Below are 25,662 nucleotides of genomic sequence, written 5' to 3'. Positions count from 1 at the left end.
GAAGAATGCAGAATTAAATAATTATAAAACTATAAAACTTACATTTCATAATAATTTAACCAATATAATAATTGTAACTAGTAATATTAATAAGGATTCTTAAAAAACAATGATCAACAAAAAATAAAATTATGCATGAAAAAAAAAAAAAAACGTAAACGAAAAGCAAGCTACCTAGTAGGTTTTTTTTTTTTTTTTTACTTTTATACAAGACTCATAGACTCCAGTATAAGCAGTTTATTAAAATCAATAAAAATCCCCATAACTAGTGCTTAGATTTATGTTCTGGTTGAAGGTACACTTAAACAGTAAAATGCCAAAATCATTTAATATTCATAATGCATAACAGTGTCAAAACATAACCGATTTCTCCCACCGTGTTATTTAACTGCAGCTAAACTCATATACATAAAACCTCATGAATTTTTATTCAAAATTCATAACCTGAAGTCCTACAAACTAAATCAAAAGGATTTATTACTTTTTCAAACCCACAAATAACAGTAAGAGATATTTTACATATAATTTCCTATAATTCCTTATTCACATCTTTTTGCATTTATGCATGCTTTTGATTGTTTCATGCATTTTCTTTACACATGCAACTATTACATTTAGTGTAAATAAGCTCTTGACTGTTAACCATATGCTGTGAGTCATACACGCAAGCCTGTGTATGTGTGTGCGCGTCATCATCTCTAAGCTCATGAAGCTGATCTGAGGCTTTTAACATTGTTGTCCCAGCAAAAGCATCAGATTATTATCTACATAATCTAAAATTAAGCATCCCATAAACACTAATCCAATTACAGCGCAGACACAGACTTTCTCCCAAGAGCGCGCTGCATTTACGGCTGAAAACATCTGTGTCGAGAGCTCCGCCGAGCTACATTCACATACAGCTCCGGAGTAATGAGATCCGAGATACATCTCTGTTGTGCGTGAGTACATGAGAAAGCAATGAGTGATTGCATTAGTTTCCATTCAGCGGCTTCATGGTAGCCATTGGAGGCTCCGCTGGGCACGTTCTCCTCCACAACAAGGCCATAACAGGAATATAACATTGAGAGAATATGGGTCTGCTGTTTGACACCCGTTCAAGAAGCAAGGCTGGAAACGGCACTTCAAGACTCAGCATGAGGCGTCTGTGAGCTTTCAACAGCACTATGCTAAAGAGCCCTGATCGAGCTAACATAATGTTTAGCATGCTGTTAAAATGCCTGATGCCAATGTATATGCAATGTAAGTCCACACAAAAAAATGTAAAATGGCCTCTGGTGACCCCTGAAAGATAATACATTGGCACCAAACAGCATTTAAACACTTATCCGACATGAATATCACTGCATTACAAAAAATACCAATCACAAGTGGCATATGCAAACAAATGATGCTAAAGCTTTTCTCAAAACCAATTTTTCTTTGCTTTGAGCCATTTTTGCAATTACTTTTAACCAAATAGTCCATTAACAGAGTAAACACAGGAGTAGATCCTAAGTTGGACACTGAAAAACCCAAAAATTTAACTTAATTTTAAAAAATAATCTAATTTTAATTATATATAACAATATATAATTAAAATTAAGATGGTTTTAACTTGTTTTAGCTTTCATAGCTTTATAAAAGCTATATATTTAGCTTTATAAAGTAAACATGTTTTAGTGAATAAAAAGTGAATATTTTAGTGAATATTTAATGAAGTATTTTATGAATCCCATTTCAAATAATTGCCATTGGTTTGATATTTATTCATGCAAAGACATTCATATATTTTAATGCATGGCTGAAGTTAGTGGTTGTCAAACTGGGGTCTGAGAAAAAAAAGTTCTGGGTGATTGGAAAATATTACTGGACTTAAATATTTGCTATGAAAACTACTAAACAAAAAGATTTAGAATAGTTTTCTTCAGGTTTATACATTTAACATAACTATGCGTATAGATGAAACACATTCATATCTTAATGGGAATTATATTTTAATATTTTCTAATATTTAAAAAATATATATTTTCCAGATTGTTATATTATATACACAGTACAGTATCAATATAAAGCCAGTTTACTAATAATGACACTTCACTGTATAAATTGATTTTTTATAGCTACCTGTATATTTTATAAAGAGGTCCCATACTACACAGAAGGGGTCCTTGTCAAAAAGTTGGAAAAACCCTGGCTTAAGTGTCCAAATATGTTTTGTTGTTGTGACTGCTGCAGTTATGGCTCAAACCTATCGGCTAAGCTCTCTTTAGTGGAGAAATGGAAATAATAAACAATCTGTTTGATAGAAAATATCAATGAAAGAATCAAATTGACATAATGTTTAGCATGCTGTTAAAATGCCTGATGCCAATGTATATGCAATGTAAGTCCACACAAAAAAATGTAAAATGGCCTCTGGTGACCCCTGAAAGATAATACATTGGCACCAAACAGCATTTAAACACTTATCCGACATGAATATCACTGCATTACAAAAAATACCAATCACAAGTGGCATATGCAAACAAATGATGCTAAAGCTTTTCTCAAAACCAATTTTTCTTTGCTTTGAGCCATTTTTGCAATTACTTTTAACCAAATAGTCCATTAACAGAGTAAACACAGGAGTAGATCCTAAGTTGGACACTGAAAAACCCAAAAATTTAACTTAATTTTAAAAAATAATCTAATTTTAATTATATATAACAATATATAATTAAAATTAAGATGGTTTTAACTTGTTTTAGCTTTCATAGCTTTATAAAAGCTATATATTTAGCTTTATAAAGTAAACATGTTTTAGTGAATAAAAAGTGAATATTTTAGTGAATATTTAATGAAGTATTTTATGAATCCCATTTCAAATAATTGCCATTGGTTTGATATTTATTCATGCAAAGACATTCATATATTTTAATGCATGGCTGAAGTTAGTGGTTGTCAAACTGGGGTCTGAGAAAAAAAAGTTCTGGGTGATTGGAAAATATTACTGGACTTAAATATTTGCTATGAAAACTACTAAACAAAAAGATTTAGAATAGTTTTCTTCAGGTTTATACATTTAACATAACTATGCGTATAGATGAAACACATTCATATCTTAATGGGAATTATATTTTAATATTTTCTAATATTTAAAAAATATATATTTTCCAGATTGTTATATTATATACACAGTACAGTATCAATATAAAGCCAGTTTACTAATAATGACACTTCACTGTATAAATTGATTTTTTATAGCTACCTGTATATTTTATAAAGAGGTCCCATACTACACAGAAGGGGTCCTTGTCAAAAAGTTGGAAAAACCCTGGCTTAAGTGTCCAAATATGTTTTGTTGTTGTGACTGCTGCAGTTATGGCTCAAACCTATCGGCTAAGCTCTCTTTAGTGGAGAAATGGAAATAATAAACAATCTGTTTGATAGAAAATATCAATGAAAGAATCAAATTGCATCTACAGGCTCATTTGCTAAATGTACTGTATCATGGTTATCAGCAAATGTCTCCCAGGAGCAATATCAGGGCTTTAAATGTCCGACATCAGATGAAGGTACTTGACTCACAAACATTGTCTATTGAAACACACAATCAACGAAGCCTTTAGAGCACACCATAATAATACAAACCATGTCTTTCTCACTTCACATGAACAAAGCACAGTCATTTTGGCATTTTAAGCTGTAACTGTTGGTTTCCATTAGCGAGGAGCATTTTTTCTGTCTAGCTACACTGGATCCACCCCCTAAAAACACAAGTTGCATGGTGACAGCACCCATAAGGGACATCCAATCCTCATTATGCACCCAAAACATTTAATTTTTTCCTGGAACCTCTGACCTCAGCGTCCAGTAATGCTCCATCATCTAATCATACACCCCCTCATTACATTTGGACTCAAAAAAGCCTGCTAGAAACATCTCAGACAACAGCTAGTTTCAAGATGGGGGAAAAAACATAATAATAAAGTTCTAAAAGCCGCCATGACCTCTTCGGAGTGTCACAAAACTCCCATTGGCTCTCCAGCTTGGGTTGAGGTGCCAGGAATGAGGAATGGCTTTGTCCTTTCAAAAGTGGTTCACCATCTTTCTTTCCAGGTCATGCTAGTTATGCTCTGAAATTTGCTTACCAAAAGTGGCTGGCCATAAGTCATAATGATTTAGCAAGTATTCATCTGTAGAAATCACAAGATTATGGCTGAGCATTATTTACTGCATAATATCAAGATGAATTGTGGTTTTTCCACAACCAACAAGGAAGCTGATCCAAAAGCATGTCAAACTTGGTCAAACAACAGTAAGCGCTGATGTTCAGACTTCTTAGGTAGCTAAATCAGCTAAATTTGGCATTGAGGTTCTCTGACAGTGCAAGGACCAGTAAATGTGATCTTGTCAAGTATGAGTTGATCGTGGATCAAAATCCTATCCCAAACTTACTATTACAATTGAGTGCAATGGCTAACTTGTAAGTTGTTCAAACCTTAAACTAAACAATAAAATATGTTTGGTTGTTAGGAATGTTGCTCAAGGACATACTTGAAATTTGTCAAGAAAATTATTTAGAAAAATGGTCGTTAAAGAAGCCAAAAATGAGACAAATGCACCTCGTGACAATAATTAAAACATACTAATGAAAAATTAGGTAATTAGACTGAATTTTAACATTTTAGTAAAATTGCAAATACAAAAAAGATTACATTAAATGTCTTTTATACATTTAATATAATTAAACTTATAAAAATATTAACAGAATATTTAATATTTAGTAGCACTTTACTTGAATATATAACGCAAAACGTATCTTTAATGCATTATGTCTTGTAATTTACCTTATAATACTTATGTAGGCTATGTTCTGATGAATACTTGTAACCACAGCTATAACACATTGTTACACATTTAGAAAGTTTAATTCATCAAAACACATGGCAAACAACAAATTTCAGACCTAACCAATCTGCAAATATTATAAAAATTTTTATTAAAAATATATAACGCACTGCAATATTTTTTATATGTTTACCTTTATAATGCTTTAAAATAAAGTCTTAAAGTTTTCTTATATTAAATGACAAAAATATAATTTATGATTTAATGATTTGTCACTTATGGTGTGTGCACCAAAACGAAGCGAATATTCACATGGCATCACCCAGTTTGTGTCTATTCGCGTCTTTGCATTGACTTTGTATGTATTCTACTCACGCAAATAGTTAAATTCACTTTTGGTTTGCACACACCTTAATGTTCATGGCAAGTGTCCGCACTTATAGTGTGTGCACACCAAATGTAAATTTAATTATTTGCACAAGTAAATTACACACGGAGTCAATGCAAAGACATGAATGATGCGAACTGGGCGACGCATTTGCTGCCGACGCGCGATATTCGCCTAAAAACTTCAACTCGAGCGGACAATTTGCATGACGCATTGTTGCGCAGGCCAATTAGTGAAGAGCTTATTGACATGTTTGGTTTGACATGTCCTGTTGTATCAGAAAATCTTTTTTATTGTTTTTTTTTATTATTATTAATGCTAGTGATGCGATAAACATCCTGCGAGTAATATAGAGCAGGTAACGTGATGCAAATATTCGCTTCACTTTTGGTGTGAACACACCTTTAGTCTTCTTAACCTACTTAACCAGTAGCACTTTCTTGGTCAAACAACCAAAAGAAGTGTTGAAAAAAAGTGAAAAAAACAACAGAAAAAGTGATGGCTGACCATCTTAACAGAACCAAACCAGAACTAACCAGTCTGCAAATGCATGCTGGTTAAATCTAAGCAGGTCTTTTCAGCAGGGAAGGTATAACTGGCTTTTCCCAGCTTGTGTATGCGGTTGTTTTTAAGCCTTTGTGGAATATGAAATAGACTGATGTTCTCTGGATCCATCCCATTGCCCACCACCACAGGAAACAACAAATACAGCTGCACGCGCAGCCTGGCAAATAGCACAGCACACAAGCGCACACCCCCAAACACACACTGTGCGCTTGATCACAACCACCTACCATCCCACACACACTCTCTATGCGGCTCCCACACAAACACACATCAATAAATAATTACACTGACAATTAGATGGGGAGCACTCCAAGCCTGACCTGTTAAGAGATTTGCAACCTACACACATAGTCGCCATCTGAAAGGCTGGGGAGGGGGAGTCATTTTTCTTACTACCCAGTTAACTGGCTGACTTATTGATTTAAAATTACCATCACAGAGAGCTCATATAGTTGTCTACACTTTATTTGGCTGCTCTCAAGGCCTTGTTTGATCTGAATAGCTTATGTTAAAGCTACGAAGGAGCAGGAAATGCAAATTTTGCCCCATTTCAAGTGCATTCACCATCCACACAGGGAAGCACTGATACAATACTATAGCATAGAATACTGAGATCATGGACTTATACTCAATAAAAAACAGTAAACCAAAAAAAAAAAAAAACTTTCTGGTTACTTCTTCACAGTAGTGTTAAATAAAGATAAAAAGAAAATAAATGTATATATATATAAGAAGAAGAAAAATAAAATTACATAAATTAGATAAACATAAGTAGTGACTAAATAATTAGATAAACAAATAATTATATATTTTAAATAAATAGATAAATGATTTAAATAGATAAAATGATAATTTAATGATAATTTAAATAAATGAATACCCTAGGCCCAAACTATCTTCACTGAAAGAGTAATTCAGAGTCTTACAACTAGGCCTATATTGTATCAGCAAATACTAAAGTATCAATACTCATTCTTGGTCTCAGAAAAAGAAAAATGGTAGTGAAGCACCCATTTGGAAAGAACATATATTTACAGTCAATTTTCCTTCTTTGTTTCTGATAACATCATTAAATTTTAACCAGGAAATACCATTTCTAACCCGAAATTCTAATTTAATTTGCAATTGGCCTTCTTTCCTCTCCCGTTCAGTTATTTAATTCACTCAGCAAAATTTTTATAAGTTTGCCCGTTTGGCTTAAAGGTCCCATGGCATGAAAATTTCACTTTATGAGGTTTTTTAACATTAATATGAGTTCCCCTAGCCTGCCTATGGTCCCCCAGTGGCTAGAAATGGCGATAGGTGTAAACCGAGCCCTGGGTATCCTGCTTTGCCTTTGAGAAAATGAAAGCTCAGATGGCCCAATCTGGAATCTTCCCTTTATGTCGTCATACGGGGAAAGGTTACCTCACCTTTCTCTGCTTTGCCCGCCCAGAGAATTTGAGCTACTACCGTGCGAGGCGAGCGCAATATTTTTTTTTCCTCGAGAGACATCATGGCTTGCAAACGAGCAAAGCATGGCAGTTGCCCCGCCTCTCTCCTCCTCATTAGCATTTAAAGCTACAGACACAGAAATGGCACGTCCTAAGGAAAGCTCATTGTGGGACTGGCTCGTAGTGGCTGAAATTCTGCACCAAGGCTGAATTTCGGGAAAGAGACTTCAGATACAGTACTAGGGACCACTTAGGCCTATATAAAAGCATCCAAAAAGCAGCATGTCATGGGACCTTTAAGGAAGAACAATCAGCAGAGGATTCCCTTAATCTCAAACCTGTGTTCCAGACCACAATAAATATCTATGGAAAAACAATTAGCCCCAAGGCTATTGAGGTGGATATAGTTTCATCTATATGATTTTTCAATATCCAGTCATCTCTGATCAATACCCCACAGGGAAGGAAGCACAGATGGGAAGCCATTAAAGTGTAATCCAGTACAATATCTTTTTTGCCTGTCCGTGAAGAGCTACCGCATGGACTTGTTCTCTCATTTCCTTGAGCTGTTCTTCAGAGTCAAAAAGAACTCAAGTGAACACCAACAGCAAGCAAATTATATTCAATGTCATGATTAAATCACCAAGTCTTTCATTGGGGAAGTTTTCAATGGCATCGGAGATTAAAAGACAAGACAGAAATCTTTCTGCCTTCAGTCTGAGGGAAAAACAGAACCAACACAAGGATAACTGCTAGCAATCAAAATCACCAGGCAAGTGATCAACTGAGATAAGTGATCATGTAATTATGCAAAGGAGCGAAGGGTGAGGAGTCGGTCCTGGCGTATTTTCGTTCATCAGTTAAACAACAATTTGTCTCAATGCCACACACAAAATCAGCTAAAAGTCATTCAATAATGATGCTATGTTTTCCCGAGAGAGTGATTCGCACTCTGTGTTTTCAAGTACGGAAGTGACGTGTGTGTATTGTGTGCAGTTGTTATTGTGTGCAGTTGTTGTTCTCATTAATATCACCTGTGGACAGACTGAAAAACTCATTAGCAATGCTAATATGTTTTTGTTCTGCTTTTTCCCCTTCTTCATTTTTTTTTGTGTTTTTTTTTTACGGGCACAATTCAGATGGTTGGAAACCAGCTTGCATCTGGCACAGAAGGTGACCTGGAACTTTTAAAAGTTCCTCTTGTTACAGCCACCATAAATTCGGAAGATTTGGAGGAGAGTCTGGCACGCAAGCTGCATGGAAATAGACGGAGAGACGCCACCATCCAGCAGAATAATCTCTATATCCTGTAGATCAATAGGTTTGAAAATATAAAAAAGAAAGACTCACATCATCATCTGAATAGGGCACTTTGGCAGCAAAGTACAAATTCAGTCTTCAGCTTCCAAATGCACGGTGCCTCAAAACGCTGCATCATAATGCTGTATTGAATAATATTAGAGGCCCTTCCTGTGTATAAAACAAAAGTGTCCATTATAGACGTCAGTTATTTTATAAAGAAAAGGCCAATGAAATGAATTACAGTGAAAAAGTACTACTGCCAGCCTTGATAAGAAGCAGGATAGAGAAGTCTGTGTGTAATTATTATTTGACTCTGCTGACGTGTCTTTGATGGATTGCAACACAGTGTCGCAGATGGTAATCAAGCACCATCATGTACGGTTTCTCATTTACATATATGCATAGCTTTACCATGAGCAACGGGACAGGTGGGCAGAAGAAAGACGTCAAAAGCGCTTACTGTCTGTCTGTCCAATCGCGCACATCTCTCGTCGCTTTCCGTCTGTCTGCACGTGTGTCTCCCCCAAAGCCTTCTGAATTATGAAAGTGTGCTTTGTGATTGGAAAATGACAACATTAATTGCTTGTAAGCAGAGCACGGAGGCAGAGGGATTTTTGATCATGCGCTGATTGTGATGGGCTATAAATGAATAACACAAGGTGAGTGAGGGTGAATTATTCATAAGCTGGAAGCTCCTTGCCGGTGGAGGACCCTCAGAGCGTTATCTTTTCATCCAATTCAGCCAGCCGTGCCGCCATCATTACCAAGGCAGATTGCTCCAGGCCCGTTATTATAATGGCAGCAGTTATTATCGTTAATGCCACTGACAGTTTTTCGCCGAAGGAGTCTACCACTGTGGATGCTACCATCAAAATCTACATTAGAGCATATGGTTTACACTACCCACAATGCACTATAAAGACAACTGTTAAGAATACAAAATATTTCACACAATAAACAAACGTAATTTCAAAACGTGCGAGAAGCCAAGTAAGTGTTGCATTTTCAGCAAGCATTAGATTCAAAGTAGTCTTATTGACTATTTTTATGGCAGAGCAACAGGATAGTTCACCCAGAAATATAATTTATTGTCATTATCATGCAGTTTCAAACATGTATGCATTGCTTTCTTCTGTAAGACACAAAAGATATCTTCACACAATTACAGTCAATGTTGTTATTCTTCAAAATATCTTTTCATGTTCCACAAAAGAAAGAAATACGTGTTGGCCTCTCTATTTTCTTCATGAATTTTTCACCAATTGTCTTTACGGAAAGCACAATTTTACTGAATAAAATTACTTAGTATATGATGAGTCATATAAACAAAGGAAAAGAAAAAAGATAACATAAGGTCTCAATCAAACCTGCTTTTGAAAGAGAGTCTATGACAGCTGAATAACAGCAGGTCTCTCTAACTGTGATATGTAGTCTGATAGGTGATTACAATTCAGCATATGATGGATGGTAAAATTAATTTCTGTCTAGTTTGAATTTTAGAGCTTTGATGTATGTGCCACTAAACGTTTGATCAGATCACATATTGCCGTTATAAACTGAAGCGAATATTACGTTTTCTCATTTGAGGCATTTAATAAAAGTTGTCAGAGAAATGTAATAATTCATAACCCACTAGTGTTATGACAAAATACTGAAGATGAGGTGTCATGGCATAAGAATTGTGAAACAATAAATACATCACTGAAACTGCATCATAATATATCATAATACTACATCAGAAGCAATGTCGGCACACTTTCTCGATCCTTATCTGCCTCCCTTCATCTTCCTTTCTTTCATAATCACCAGCTCCATCCTTCTATTTTTTATTACTCTCACAAGTCTCTGACTCGCTCCATCAGTCAAAATGTGTTTCCTCTTGTATGTCTGAGTCTGTACAGTCGAATCACCCAGGAACATGCTGCACATATAATAGAAGGGAGGATTTGGGCTGTTCTCTGGGAATAATCCCCTCATTCTGTGCTAGAGCATTGTGTTCGGTGTAGAAGTGCCGGCTTGGCTATTTCCTATGATAGCCTATGTAGAGAGCGCAGCTAAGAGCGCTGTTGATTAGCAAGTAAGCTATGCGCCTGCACACTAGCCTCTCTGTGGCTGTCCACATTGTTCTGACTCCAGAATGAAGGTCCCAAGAGGACTTGGGCAACAAAGACAGGACAACTTTAAGAGTTTAAATCAATTATCACTTGAGGAAATTGAGACATGAGGCAAGAGAGTGACAGGGCGCTAATCCCATGGACTGAGCTAATGATGTGGCTGGGCTAGTTAATCTGATTTAAGAATGGAGGTTTCCCTGTTAAACAACAGTGAGATTCTCAGGGCCTGCATCCATGCACACGGACAAGATATTCCCAACTGCTTTACCGCACCAATGATCTGGAAATAACATGCGTTCTATTATGAATTGATTGAATGCTACAACACCCTTCAAAACTGGAACTGAGTTGAGGGACTTAAGGTACTTTCATTTATTTGCAAACAAGTCTGAACTAAAGTCAACAGTGCACCTGGTGTCTTGCTTGTTAATGTACCAATATAGTTAGTGAGTGTGACTTACTGAGTTGATGCAGTTCAGTTCCTTGTTGAGGAGCCAGGGCAGGGATAGTTTTCCTTCACCCCTGTAGCAGGATTGGATCCTGTCCTTAATCTTTTCCTTGATTTTTCGCAATGTGAACAGGCACAGGGCTGATTCTTTCGGTGGCTTGACCCGGTTCTTTTGGCCCTGAGCAAAAACGGTAAACAGCACCTCTTCCTGTTCAGAGATACCCAATGATCGTGCCAGCTTGGCACCGGGCCGACTGAGGTAGGCGTCTTGAACCAATCGGTATTCCACTCCATCCTTGGTACAGCCAATAGGAAACTCTACGTAGGAGTAGAACTTGGGGTCATCCACACAGAGGCGGACAATCTTGGAGGTGAAGAACTGTTCACCACTGGCATCTGGTGAGGTGAGTTGGGTGTCCAGCTGGAGAGTTAGGTAGTAGATGAACTGCTCGCTGCTAAAGCCATAGACGTAGTAGATGTCAAAAGTAGGGAACTTGGAAAGGGTGTCGGATGGAATCTTGAGCTGCGAGGAGACAAACTCATCCTGGTAGACAAAGCTGAACATTTCAGCATTCTCCTCATTAGCCATCAGCTTACGACTGGAGAGAGTTGGGAAGTACTCAGATTTTCCTTCGATGGGTGTACCTACGAACAATTTGCCAGTGTCGTCACCTTGGGTTCCACTAATAACCACTCCTGACATAGTGCCGGCCTCGGACACACTTGAAAGGTAGTGCTCCTTGCGGTGATGCGGCTCACCAAGTTTGAAGAGGTCATCCAGTCGGAGGAACTGGCATATACCCTGTGAGGTGCTTCCACACGCAATGAGCCTGTTCTGTCCTGAATCCAGAAGCAACAGCTTGTTGACATTGCTAGTCTGTGATAGCTCGTGAGGGCAAGACTGAACACCAGGTGGTGGGTAACATTTCTCATTATCCACCACAGGACCGGTAACATGGCTTCGGAGCTTGGTCAGGTTGCTGGAGAGCTTGTAGATCCAATTGACAGCACCGACGTAGACTTCACCCATTTTGTTATGGACAACCAAATGCGTAAGCCCTCCCTCTGGTGGGGTAAAGATCCGGAAGGAAGAGAGGTTAACCTCGAGCCCCCCATGTTGAGGGAGGAATGAGAGGAAGAAAAGGAGGAGGAATGCCTCGCGAAGAGAGGCGGGAAGGGGCCTCCTCCCATACGGCAGCATTTTGAATATCTTTCTGAGAGGAAGCGGTAGGCCAGGTGATCCGTTCACCTTTGTGATCCTGGGCCCGGAAAAAAACTGGACAGCGTCTGTCAGTCTACGGTGAGGAGAGCGTCTTATTGACCCAGTGTCCTCTCTGCTCTCTCTCTCGATACGGAGCTGTCGTCTACACCATCATCTGAAGCGCCATGGCCGCTAGCCCTGCAAGGGTAGAAAAACACATCATGAGTGTTGGAGAAAAACAGAATAGAACAGTGTCTATTGATTCGACTGGAGTTTAAAAGTTCTGCCTGCCCAAGAGAAAAAGAGCTCATAATACATAAACACAAATATCTTACAGTGGGGCCCTGGGTGGAATCCTATACAACATTTAATGAGTGTGTCAAGCTTGCAGACAGCAGTGCACTCCACAAACTCCACACTGAGAACTCATCTGATAGACCTGCTGTGCCCCTAAATATTTCACACAGTCTGTGCCAACTCAGCTGGCACAGAAAGGAACGAGAATAGAGCAGGAGAGAGTAGATTAGAAGAGTAATGAGGAAAAAGTGAGCGATGCCATAACCGTAGACTAGTTTACCAATTCACCTTGAAGAATGCCATAAGCTCAGAAGCATCAGCAATAAACATTCTCATTTCCTCATGCTTGCTCAGAGAAGCCATTCATGTTGTCCTCGCATAAAACAAAGGCACTTTCCTTGAACCGCGGGTTTTAAAATACCACAGTACAGACAACATGCCCTCAACCACAGGGCTGCGGAAAGAAAGACAGTCCATCAAATTTGTTCTAATTGAAAGTCTAATGACATTCATGTGATCATGGGCGATGAAGAGGAGCTCTGGGTGTCCAGCTACATCCTCAGAGTGCAAAGCCACTTAAACAAGGGCAATCTCAGGCCTCTCATATAGCCAGCAGCAGGGACTGTCTGCTGCTGTGACCTTCTCCAGTGTTCAAAACAGAAGCATCATTGTATCTCAGATGACATTTATCTCACTTCACAAGACTATTGAGCGAGGAGACTGCTCGGTGCTGTGAGCCATACTGTGGGCTGACTGTCATGCGCAAACTATGAAACAACTGTGTGAGAGAGCAGATGCATATACACATATGTCAACACATCATATACTGTACTAGATAGGCCTACATGATACACATCATCTGAGTAGGGGAAAATGTATTCATTCAAAATTTCATTTCTGTTGACCATGTGGAAAATGGCAAAAAAACAGTACGTTTGTGTGTCATACTTTAGTCAATAGTGTTTATTGATTAAAACTATTGTCATGAGGCATCAATATCCAAAGTGACTCCCTGGGGATCGAACCCATGACCTTGGTGTAGCTAGTGCCATGCTCTACTGTTTCAGCTACAGGAATACATAGGACTTTTTACTTGGATATTGTTGGGAAAAAGACATTCAGATCAAGTCTGTGAGAAGACAAAGTTTAAAGTATCAATGCATTTTGCAAACACATGCAATATTGGAGGAAAAATGGCACAAACCTAATACACTGACACAATTTCAAAAAAACAAAATAAAAATGGAGTAACTGGAGGCACTCAAAAAGAGCGTCTACTAATCGAGTCCGATTTTCAGCTATTCTGAGCTTTATACCGTTTCACCATATTTGCTGTGTAATGTAGTGTGCTGACGGGTCCAAATGTCTCTCCTCTGTATTGATCATCACAGCTGAGCTCTTCTCAGCTCAACTGACTCAGAGACAGCACTACGAGGTGCTTTTTGGCTCTGTGATACAGGGACATGGTCAAAGCAAATTCCCAGCAGTAAAAAACACGGAAAAATTGCCTTATCAAGCAGGCTAACTAACTAAATAAATAACTCCACAACACACTTAAAATTGAATTTAGCAGTGCTGCACCTGACCCATTACACACTATAAAAACAAAGCTGTCAGAGTTTTGACTTATCTGGAACAAAGATATGCTAATGAGGCAGCGGAAGCTGCTTAAATGCAAATCCAAGTGTCCACTTTATCTCAGAAAATAAAACAAACAAAAAAAGAAAGAGAAATTATAATAAACTGAAACTGCTGCAGCAAAATTAATACACGTGCTGCAATTTATAACACTGCACCGCAATGCTATTTGTGTGGGATACAGCAATTAGGACATCCCACCCACTTGCTCCAAACAGGCCCACATCAAGGATAAAGGTGAAATTGGATGAATCAATTAGAGGAGGTATGGGAGTTGCATGGCACCTTCAGGATAGCAAAACCTGCCCGGCACAGAAAATGGCTGGCGGGACCAAGGTATCCATGATGATTTATTGCTTGTGGCACATAAATTACAGCACAAGCCATGAAAACGGCACCTCATACTTAAGCAAATTTATACAGAGTGCCTCTTTAACATGGAGGTCACATCGCTGAGCATTGTGGGGTAGAAGGCAGGCAGGACTCAGGGGGCACAAAAATTACAGCAAAAGCCATGAAAACGGCACCTCATACTTAAGCAAATTTATACAGAGTGCCTCTTTAACATGGAGGTCACATCGCTGAGCATTGTGGGGTAGAAGGCAGGCAGGACTCAGTGATGGCCACAACTAAACCACCCAGAGAGGCTCTGCATAGCGGGATCTGCTTTCTATTACAAGCACGCAGACACACTCACATACATCAATACATAGAGGCCTTAATCCACAAACACACACACAGGCTAGGCTTTTTATTGTTCTGCTTCTTTCTAAATGTCTTTATGTCTTTCTGTCTTGAAATCTTCATTCTTTCTGTCTGTCATTCATTCATTTTGCCTGTCTGTCTATTTTGCCAATCCTTTCTCTTGTTTTTCTTGATGCTTTATGTCCTTCCTTTCTCTCTTTCACTCCTTCCCTCCTACCTACAATTAAAAACCAGCACCATTATCAGGTGTCTAAACATGAAAACAGATTCTGGACAGCATAATAAATGTAAATCCATAATAATGAATCCAATTTATGTAATCAAATTAAGACATCAGATTAGTGTAATAAAATTAGTGCACAAAACAAAAATGTGTGCAGGACAAATATTTAAAAATTATTACTGTTAAGCGAGGCATTCACCACCAAACCACTGGAAGACGTTTACTGATAAGCAGTGAGAAATACATTTGCATGAGCACTAGAAAAAAAACTTGTTCACAAAATGCTACATATTTGCAATGCTATTAAACAAACTGTACAACACCAGCAGTGGTAGGCCTATATTTTGATTTAAGCCTCGATTTAGCCCCCAATTTAAAAAAAGCAATAATAGCCTCAATCCAGCGAGACCTCCAATGAAAGTGATATTTTAGCAGAGCTATACTATGACTGTGATCACGGGGGGGATGATAGAGGAAACAATGACTTGTTGACAACGGGAAATGATTTGTAAAACAGAGGCTTGGAACGACATCTCATCTCATTCAGCTAAAGAGATGATATAGCAACGCAAGTTTGTTTCAGTCTAGGTAGCCAATCTTTGATGCTAAATCACAAATTGTGAGTGTTATGAGGATGACGATTTAGAGGGATGCAGTGAGGGGCCAAGGGAATGACTCCTTCATACCAGAGAGAAGAGGAGAAATAAAGAGCTGACAGCAACAATGGTGGTTAAAATGTGCCAAGGACTGCAATTTCTGCAGTTCCTTAGTTTGGCCTAACGTACACATTTTAAAAAGCAAAAACAGCCAAATAGTAACTGTTCCAGTGAGAGTTGATGACAAGAATCTGCATGAGGCAGAATATTCAGAAGGAAATAATTTAGGACAGAGGCTGAATTCACCTTTTTTTTCAAGAATTGCTCATAGGAACATTTTTAGAATTTATCTTAAGAAATGTCTTAACATCTTTAAGAAGATTTTCATGAATCCTGGCCTCTGGACTCTACAACACTCAACAAAAATTTGATTCCCTTACGAAAATTAACCACGGTTTTATTGTAGTAAAATTATAGTAACCATAGTTTTCTGGCATATTGATTACCATTTGTATTCACAGTTTTACTACAAATACTATGGTTAAACTATAGTTAGTGTAGCAAAACCATGGTTAATTTGTGGTTACCGTGGTTTAACTATAGTAACCATGGTTTGTTGGTTTCATTTGTAGTAAAACCATGGTTAATTTTCGTTAGGGTTGGAATGTTACATGTTAGCATACAATATTACTAACAATTCTTGCTTTACAAAAACAACGCTACTGCTGTTGCTTATTCTTAGGGTTAAGGATTTAATCATTGTATTCAACACAAATGTATTAATGTGATTAGATCTGTGCTACAGACTAAAACGTTATAGTCTACCTCAAATAATGCAGTTAGTTGACAATAGGTATGCTAATACTTTACTAATCAATTTTCACATGCCAAACAATAAAATTAACAACAAAAATAACAGAACATGACAGAAACTTGGTGGACTCTCAACTTAAAGTCGGCATGTAACGGAAGTTGCGATTGTCTTTTCGTCTCTACTGTGACATATATCCGAGTGAAACGGCATCTGAAATGAGAGGGCGGGACTTGATTTCGTCCTTCGGGAATTGATTGGATCGTTGGAAGCTGGGGCATTGCAAACAAAATGGAGGCAGATCTGAATGCCAGTTTGTAGTTAGTGGTGGGGGATTTCTCTCCACTGGATTCACCACCGACACCTAAGCATGAATAAATGTTTTATTTATTAAGGATGACGACGACGATCAATGGCACAAAACATGCCTAAACAGCGCGTGCAAAAGAGAGAGAGAGAGAGAGAGAGAGACTGCCTGAATGACTGAGTGCGTCCTCCATCAGGTTAAGTCATATTCATGAAAAAAATTCGTTTGTGATGTCCTAAGAGTAATGTTGTCGTAATTTTGGGGGGGGGGAGGGGAGGTTAACGTTTTTGATTAAAGATTACGAGGGCACATGAATTTAAAAAAAAATAATGACGTGCACGGATAAATTATTTATAATAAACACTACAGTATTCCATTCAAAAATAAGAATTTTCCATTTTGATTTCATGGTGACTTTAAGCCAGCAAACACACCATAGCAACTGCACAGAAATGTGCCAAGAACACTTTAGTAACTAAACTTGGTCAGGACGCCATATTGAATTTAACATGGATGAAAATAAGACTATGAGGGATAGACTCACAGTCTTTACAATGGCGGGCACTGTGAAGGTTCTAGATCATGTAATTTTCACATGGATTTTTCGTCTACTGTTTCATCAGCTGAACAGTCAGTATGTTGTTTAAAAAAAGTACAATCCATTTTTAGAAGTTTTTGGAAAATTAGAAACATTTTTATGTAAAAAAAAAATATATATATTTTTATGTAATCAAAGTAGTAAAATAGTCAATTTCAATGCAGTATTCATATACATTTAACTTGTATTCTAAGTTAATCAAACACCAGTGTGGGATGGCTTATATGCAGCATCTAGAACAAAAAACAAAACATTTGCTCTGCTTCTCACTGATTGCTAATTGCTAATCTAATACTGCCAGACGAGTCCTGCCCCGTTTAAATGACCACCGCAAGTCGCACGCCGCCTCCATTCAGGTCGTTTAACTCTACAGCAGCACGCTCTCTTGTGCTGAGGGTGGGTATTGTTTGGGTTTGACTAATGGCCGTGCAGTGGGGAGGGCCCGGTGTCTGCAGGAGTAAAAGACACTGAGGAGGTGATTGTGTGCCAGGCCTGTTGCACTGTGGATGTGCCAAAATCAGAGAACACTGTCCTCCTTTTATAGCGTCACTCCTTAGCGTGTGACCCACTGACACCATGATAGCTGCCTCCTCCCTCACCCCCCAAACCACCAACAACTTCACACAGCGGGTTTAACAGCACCCCAATTTAAACAGGTGCATTTTGGGAAGAAAAAAAAAAACAGTGGTACTGGATTCGCATGACACATTAAGCTGTGGTTCACAACTGGTTTTGGGTTTCTCTTCAGGACCCGAATGGCAACCAATGCTGTAACGAATTGTTAATCAAAATAAATTTTAAGAAAAAAGCAAACAATGACATTAATATTACAATGAAATGCTTAAAGGGATAGTTCACCCAAAAATAAAAATTCTGTCATTAATTACTTACCCTCATGTCGTTCCAAACCCGTAAGACCTCCGTTCATCTTCGGAACACAAATTAAGATATTTTTGATGGCATCTGAGAGCTCTCTGACCCACCCATAGACAGTAAGGGTCCTTACACGATCAACGTCCAGAAACGTAGCAGTCACATGGATTATTTTACCGATCTCCTTGCTACATTTCTGGACGTTGATCATGTAAGGACCCTTACTGTCTATGGGAGGGTCAGAGAGCTCTCAGATTCCATCAAAAATATCTTAATTTGTGTTCCGAAGATGAACAGAGGTCTTACGGGTTCGGAACGACATGAGGGTGAGTAATTAATGACAGAATTTTCATTTTTAGGTGAACTAACCCTTTAAACATGACAGTCTAAATTATGAAAATGTCAATGGTTTTACGTTTTTGGCAGCCAATAATTTGTGGTTTATATTTGTTCATGTTGTGCAAGTGCATTCTGGGTTACATTTGTTTAGTTCATGGTTTCAGCATGGACATCTCTCAAACACATTCATTCTGCCATCTGTCTAATTTGACCATTTTCTAGTGAGTGACAATCAACTTTGTGCCAAAATACTGTAGATTTTGATTGGACACATGGCCTGTGAGGCCAACAGCAAAAGAATTGGGAATTGTTTTCACTTTTTTTTTATTGTCCACCAGTTACAAATCCAACTCAATATGCCACACTGTTATAAATCATGTCTGTAGCATAAATCTGTAGCATAAACAAAGGTGGGATGACTTATGTGCCCAAGTTTAAAACTTAGGTTTAAGAACTTTGAAAAACATTGAAGTATGAGAAATAATAATGGCCTTAGCAAGCACTACTAACTCTGTGGATACATAATGCACCATGATGTGGAACTAAATTTACATGATTCCTAAAATCCGTTCCAAGATCTGATGTGTTGTTATGTGGACTGAATTCTACAACACTGCAGACTAATCTTAAATCAGAGAAGAAATCCAGGCTCATAAGGTCACAGTGGGCATAAATTGTGAGCTATGGGAAAGGACAAGACACTCCGAGAGAAAAGCCATCAAGTCTAATCACTGGCTCTTTTTACGTTGCAGTAAATGCTGCTACCGCAGCAGTTTGGACGGATGCAATTATGTTAACCCTGCCCCGGATGACACAACTGTCACCAACCTTATGCAAACTCACACTACAAGACACCTAGTCATAGTAGATTAACACATGCTGCAACAATACTAATATTAATGTAAGAAAACATATGGTTAGTATGACTGCAATGAAGTCATCCATATATAGTATACACAAACATGCTTCATACAACCATGCAGGGTTCCTGCACTTTGGTAAGAAATCAATAGTAAAAAATAAAATAAAAAAATAAAAAAGTTAAACAAAGTATGTAGTACATAAGATAAATAAGTAATATATATATATATATACAGTGGTGTGAAAAAGTTTTGGCCCCCTTCCTGATTTCGTTGTGTTCACTTGTGTTATCTTTTACTAATATTTAAATTTGTTTGATGATCTGAAACATTAAAGTGTGACAAACATGCAAAAAAATAAGAAATCAGGAAGGGGGCCAACACTTTTTCACACCACTGTGTATATATATATATATATATATAACAAATAAAAAGTACAATAAAGCAAAGGTTAAATTAAGTAAAATTAAATGGATAAAACAGAATCATTTAAGATAAGAAAATAACAAAAACAAAAGTTAAATAAAGTAAAATAAGTTAAGCAAAAAGTTAAATAAGTAAAAAATTTAAATAACAAAAAGTGTAAGTGAAATCAAGTAAAATAAAATAAAAGTTAAATAAAATAAAATGGATAAAATAAATTAAATAGAATAACAAAATAACATCAAATAAAAACAAAAGTTAAAGTAAAATAAGTAAAAAATAAGATTACAATAAAAATGCAACAATTTACAGTAAAATAAAGTAAAATAAAATAAAAAAGAACCCATGACCTTGGCCTCATTGTCACCAGTCTCAGGACTGCAGAAAGGCATAATCAATAGCTATATTAACAAATGTCATTAAAACAATGACATTTGCTAATATATTGATATTAATTTTAACTTATAAAGGATTGCACACAACAGCATAGAAGTTATTGCTGTGGTAGTCCATTAAAAACCATGTATTGTGACCACATAAGCATATTTTCACACAGAGGTTGCACATACATGCGCAAATGTGCAAAGTCATTAAATAATTGATGCAAGAACTGAGAGGAATATAAAATCACAGTGTTTCCAACTGCAACACCCACAAACAACAAACGCAGACCAAACAGACACATCCCGTTCCTTCTCTGGCTGTGTTAATAGATCCACGTCCATTACCACACCTCAGTGTCTGGGCTACAGCTCCCACAGAGCCAATAAAAGCACGCAAACACTGCTGACTCAAAGTTCAGCCATCAATAAAAAGCTTTCTCCCTCCTGGGAAGCATTCGGTTATTTCCTTCAGCCTGTCGCAGAAGTACGCCTGTCGCATCTTATCTTCTTTCATTTTCTCGCTCTCATCTGTTGTGCAATCGACTTTATTATGATAAACACGCCTGCAAATCAAATTGGGGTTTTTTTTTCTGTAAATTCCACAATTACGATTTATGATGTCATTTCTAAGCCAGCTACAATTATCCGCCGCAAATGCCAAGCTAATACTCGTGCCAGGATCAGAATGTGAAACGCTCCACCGATTCCGGCTGTGCAATGCTTTAAACTACAGGCGGAAAGGGGGCATAAAGACTTCAAATCACATAACGGTAGCTCCCGAGCTCGTGGTGTTTCATGTTCCGCAGGCCTCACTAGCGCACATTCCATCAGGATCGCATCACTGGGCAACACGGCCGTTCTCTGGCCTGCTTCCCTCCGCACACTGCGAGAGTTTGTGTGCTGAGCTTTACACTTTCGCTAACTTCACTCATTGCTTTGCACCCACCTACTCATGCACGCTTACAAACAAACATCTCTAGCGGTGCTTTCATTTGAAAAGACTTAAGAGATGAAGTCATGAAGTCAAGCATGAGACGTGTGTGTGTGCGTGTGCGCCTTCACCGTGTCATCTGCGTGACCTTTCTAGTCGGATATGTGCGCTCCCGGCGAACGCGTTTGTGCTAACACAATTACACTCGGCTAATGAACAGAGCGGTGAGATAAAGCCATCTGAATGCTAGCTTCATCCCAGCATCTCCTTTAAAGGCTTCATTTGCATCTTTAATAGAAATGAAATTCCTCATTAAACGTGCAAGCTGCTGGTGAAATATGCTTGTGGAGAAAGAAAGAGCAAAGAATAGATGTAAATCAAAGTATTTACACACTCTCGCCTATAGGCTTATAGCGCTGGTCTAATGCTAATAGATAAAAATGGCGACTTAACGATTCTGGGTTTGTTAATTCCATTCGCTTTTTTTTTTTGTTTTGTTTGTTTTTGTTTTTTTTGAAGAAGAAGAAGAAGAAGAAGTAGTATAGGGTAGCAAATCCTATTTACATAAATACAGTAAACAAAACTAAACTAACATAATATTATTTTTATTACCCCAGCACTACAATAAATTCAGTGAAATGACCAATTAATTGAATTATTCTCTGCAAAAGAAGACGCAAAAGAGCAATGTTTACTAAACTAACACTACTCCTCTTAAATGTTACTCAATGTCAATCAATGCTGTAGACATTTTACAAACAAAACATTTATATAAATCTTAAAAATGCATTAGTTTATCAGATTAAATTTTCTGATTCAGATTTACTTACTAAGTTATTCAATTAATTAAAAAAGACTTTAGCAAATTATCAAATTTAGTTATTAAAACGTTTACAAAATAAATTCAAATATAAAATGTAATATTATAAAAGTACATGATATTAAAAAAATTTAAATATTCACTGCATAAGACCAGACTCAAAAGAGGTTTGTTCACAAACCAAACAACACAACTTCTCTCATGAATTTAACTAAAATAAATAGGGCCTAATTCTTCCAAAACTTTGCTTTCCACAGACAGCATCTGAAAGTAGGCCTATAGGTTTGCAACAACGTGTTCAAGAACCGCTCTGACTGAATCATTTGATTCAGATTCATATGGATAACTCATGAGTTCTAGAGTCTTTTTGGCTGAATCATTAAAAAGAACCAGCTCATAAAAACTCAGTTCACAAGTCAAACTAGCAAGGACATCACAACCAATTTTATGAGAAAATTGAACTATTTTACAAGGTGGCGAATTTGTATGATGGGATTTGTACAGAAACGTGGGGCGTTAATACGAAGCCATACATACAGTACATAGAAAAAAAATTGTTGTAGAAACTATTTTTTACTCAGAAATTGCTGGCAAATTTCACAAATAATTACAAAAATATGTCAAGTATCACGCTGAAATAAAGAACGCATGCTTTCACACAAATTAGAAACCAATTTGCTGAAACTTAAAATAGTCACCATGAGAGTGTGTCACATAAGTTGTCTATTTGTTGACTTTGTATTACTATCATCAAGCGCACATTCAATTTAGAAAGCTCATAACTCATCTACAGCAATTTTGTCTGCCATGAAGCTGTAGATTTAGCAGCAGGAAACATTGTCAGAATATTTAAGTAACAATTACGGAGCTGAATGTCACAAAAATCATCCGGTTGCAGAGTCGAAACCAAACGGGCTCAGTTTCCAAACCTTCTAGCGTTACAAAAGAGCACAGCAAAGATTAAGCAAGGTGAAAGATGTCCCTTAGAGCTTAATATGGATCTTCCACAAGAGAGAGAGTCGGTGGTTTATAATGCTTATAAATTAGGCCTGAGGAACCAGAAACTTGATCCTAAGTCAGCAATTAGGGCACCTTGTCCCAGGAGTGTCTGAGCCCTACAAAGGATTTGATAAGTCAGAGTGTGACAATTATGATGAATAGCCTCAGTAAGCCAGCTGTCCGACTGCTCCTTTGGCCATTAATATTACTCGCGGCTCTACTGCAGCAAAAAGCCACTGAAGCTTTCGCTCACCCCTTTTCTAGCTCTTTCAATTCAGGAATGTGTTGCCATGACAGTGACCGATGGCTCGGCGGCAGACGGGGAGCCCGCTCATCCCAGCCAAGGGTTGAGGTTGGTGTGAGAACGTGTCAGGGCCCCGCGGGCGAAGGATCAGAGACCGATCCACTGGAAAACTGGAAACGTCTGTAGATGTGGTACTGATTAGCGGCGGGTGCGGGGGAGAGCTGCAGGTATTTCAGCTATGCTCCGCGTTTACCGCAGGGGAATCCGGCTAGCGAGACCTACAAGCAAATTTGGGCTGTATGAGAGCGAGGAAATGTGGAGATGTCAAGTGTGTAATTTCTGAAAGCGCGAGACCTTCGCTTCTGGTTTAGCGCGAGCTGTAATTGCAAACACGTTTAGCCCTTGAGGCGCTACATAACGCGCTTAGACAACGAGGCCTGCCAACGGGGCGTCTGTTTGTGGAAAGTGCCCTGTTTTGAGCCTGACAGGCTGATGAGGCCCAAAGCAGGACTCCGTAAGGTATATCTATGATTTGATCAGGAAGTCGCGAGGAAAAACATCGGTCACGTTGAGGTTTACTTTTCATGACAGGGCTAAAACAGCATTGGTAAACCAGATTTTCGGTCAAACAAAAAAACAACTTGCTTCTGGAAACACTTATGTGGATTTTACAAATTAAACAAACAGAACAAACTTTATCCAAGCTTCACTTACGTCACGTTTCACATCCTTCCTTTACATCAACCATCAAATTCACTAACAACTGGTTCAAGCAATTCATTTTATGATATATCATTTTTGTTGTATCATTCCCCATTTATAAGTCTAAAAAATAAGAGAGAAAAGCATCTGAAAAGCATAAAAGCAAATGCTAGATGATTAAATGAAAAAGGAATAAATGAGTCACTAGAAAGTGCAACCATTTACGACCACAAACAAACTAAATATCAGCTACAGCACATCCGTGTACAAGAGCAAATGTTGACATTCATTATGAATGAGTCTCTGCTCTTATCAGTAAAATACTCCCCGTAATGAGTTCATAATACTCTTTCATAATAATGAGGGATTAATGTAAGAAAAGGAAGGTTTAATTATTTATTTATAAAACGACAACATTAAATCAGGGTTTCCAACCTTTTTTTTGGCAAACCATTGATATTTGCCTGAAGTACTAAAACAAAATGTTTCAAGTAATATCAATGCAGCAAACATTTTACAGACAAAACACTGATAAAAACCTTATAAATATGATTACATTCGTGCAGATCAGATGTAATCATTCAAAAATTACTTCAAAAATAATACTTAGTTAAATTGTCAGATTTTATTTACAAAAATTATTTCAAATATTAAATAAAAATTAAATATTTAAAAACCGTAGCTGATATTAAAAACATTACTACATTTTAGATAATAACAATTAAAATGAAATAAAAATGATAGTTTCAGATTAAATGACCATATTTACTTATAAAATATGAAACTTATAAAGTTAAATCATTTAAAAAGTATATTTAATCATCTTATTTTACTTAAATTTTAAATAAATTATCAGATTTACAAATTAAATGTAACTATGAAAAGTACTATTAAATAATAAAAAAACATTAATTAATTTAATAGTACATAATATTGGAGAATATTAATATTAATAAACATAATAATATGTTTATTGCAACAAATATTAAAATAAAAATTATATATTACTTTGTATTAAATAACTAACTTCTGTATGATTATGTAAGTTTTTGTTTGTTTGTTTTCATTTATAATTAAAAATAATAATTACACATTTTTATTCAGTTTAATTCACCATTGGATTTTTATAATAAAAAAATAATAGTATCACAAACCCCTTGCCATTTCTTCACAAACCATCAGTTGTTTTAAAAACTGGGGAAAAAAATGATCCTCTTCACTAGATTTAGAGCCCAAAAGGCATTAACGCTGTCATTTTGTGTGTTTATTAGCGAGGTCTAGTGTATTTTCCCCTGAGGAGAGTTTGGGCACTACCCCAGGCTGGTGGCCTATATAGCAGCACAGGGGCCAGGCCATTGTTCCGTCCTGTTTGCATTTCCCCTGCCGCCAGTGCAACCGCCTCATCTGGACATGATTGGGAGTCCAACAGGAAAGAGACAGGCTGGCACTGGAGTCTATAAAACTTTAAGAACTGTCTAAGGATGACCAGTCGGCAAACACACATGCGCAAACACACACACACACATGTGTGCCTGGCAAACAAACCTGTAGTCAATCACATGAGTAAACGGGAGTGCGCTGTCATTGCGGTAACACACACACACACACACACACACACACACACACACACACACTGCTATCAGTAGCG

The 25,662-nt window shown here is 37.5% G+C and overlaps 1 protein-coding gene across 1 annotated transcript in view; it reads right to left on the bottom strand.

Annotated features, from left to right (window-relative positions):
• LOC107671876 (plexin-A1-like) overlaps nucleotides 1–25,662 on the bottom strand; it is a 255,769-nt gene that overhangs the window by 218,054 nt on the left and 12,053 nt on the right. The window contains exon 2 of the mRNA XM_016464878.1: nucleotides 11,078–12,463. Within this exon, the coding sequence (XP_016320364.1) occupies nucleotides 11,078–12,265 (1,188 nt within the window). The 5' untranslated portion in view covers nucleotides 12,266–12,463. The remainder of the gene's footprint in view (nucleotides 1–11,077; nucleotides 12,464–25,662) is intronic.

The sequence above is a fragment of the Sinocyclocheilus anshuiensis genome, unplaced genomic scaffold, assembly GCF_001515605.1.
Source record: "Sinocyclocheilus anshuiensis isolate Anshui unplaced genomic scaffold, SAMN03320099.WGS_v1.1 scaffold1089, whole genome shotgun sequence".
NCBI lineage: Eukaryota > Metazoa > Chordata > Actinopteri > Cypriniformes > Cyprinidae > Sinocyclocheilus > Sinocyclocheilus anshuiensis.
The sequence above is the reverse complement of the archived record's forward strand: the minus strand, read 5'-3'. Positions and strand labels throughout refer to the sequence as shown.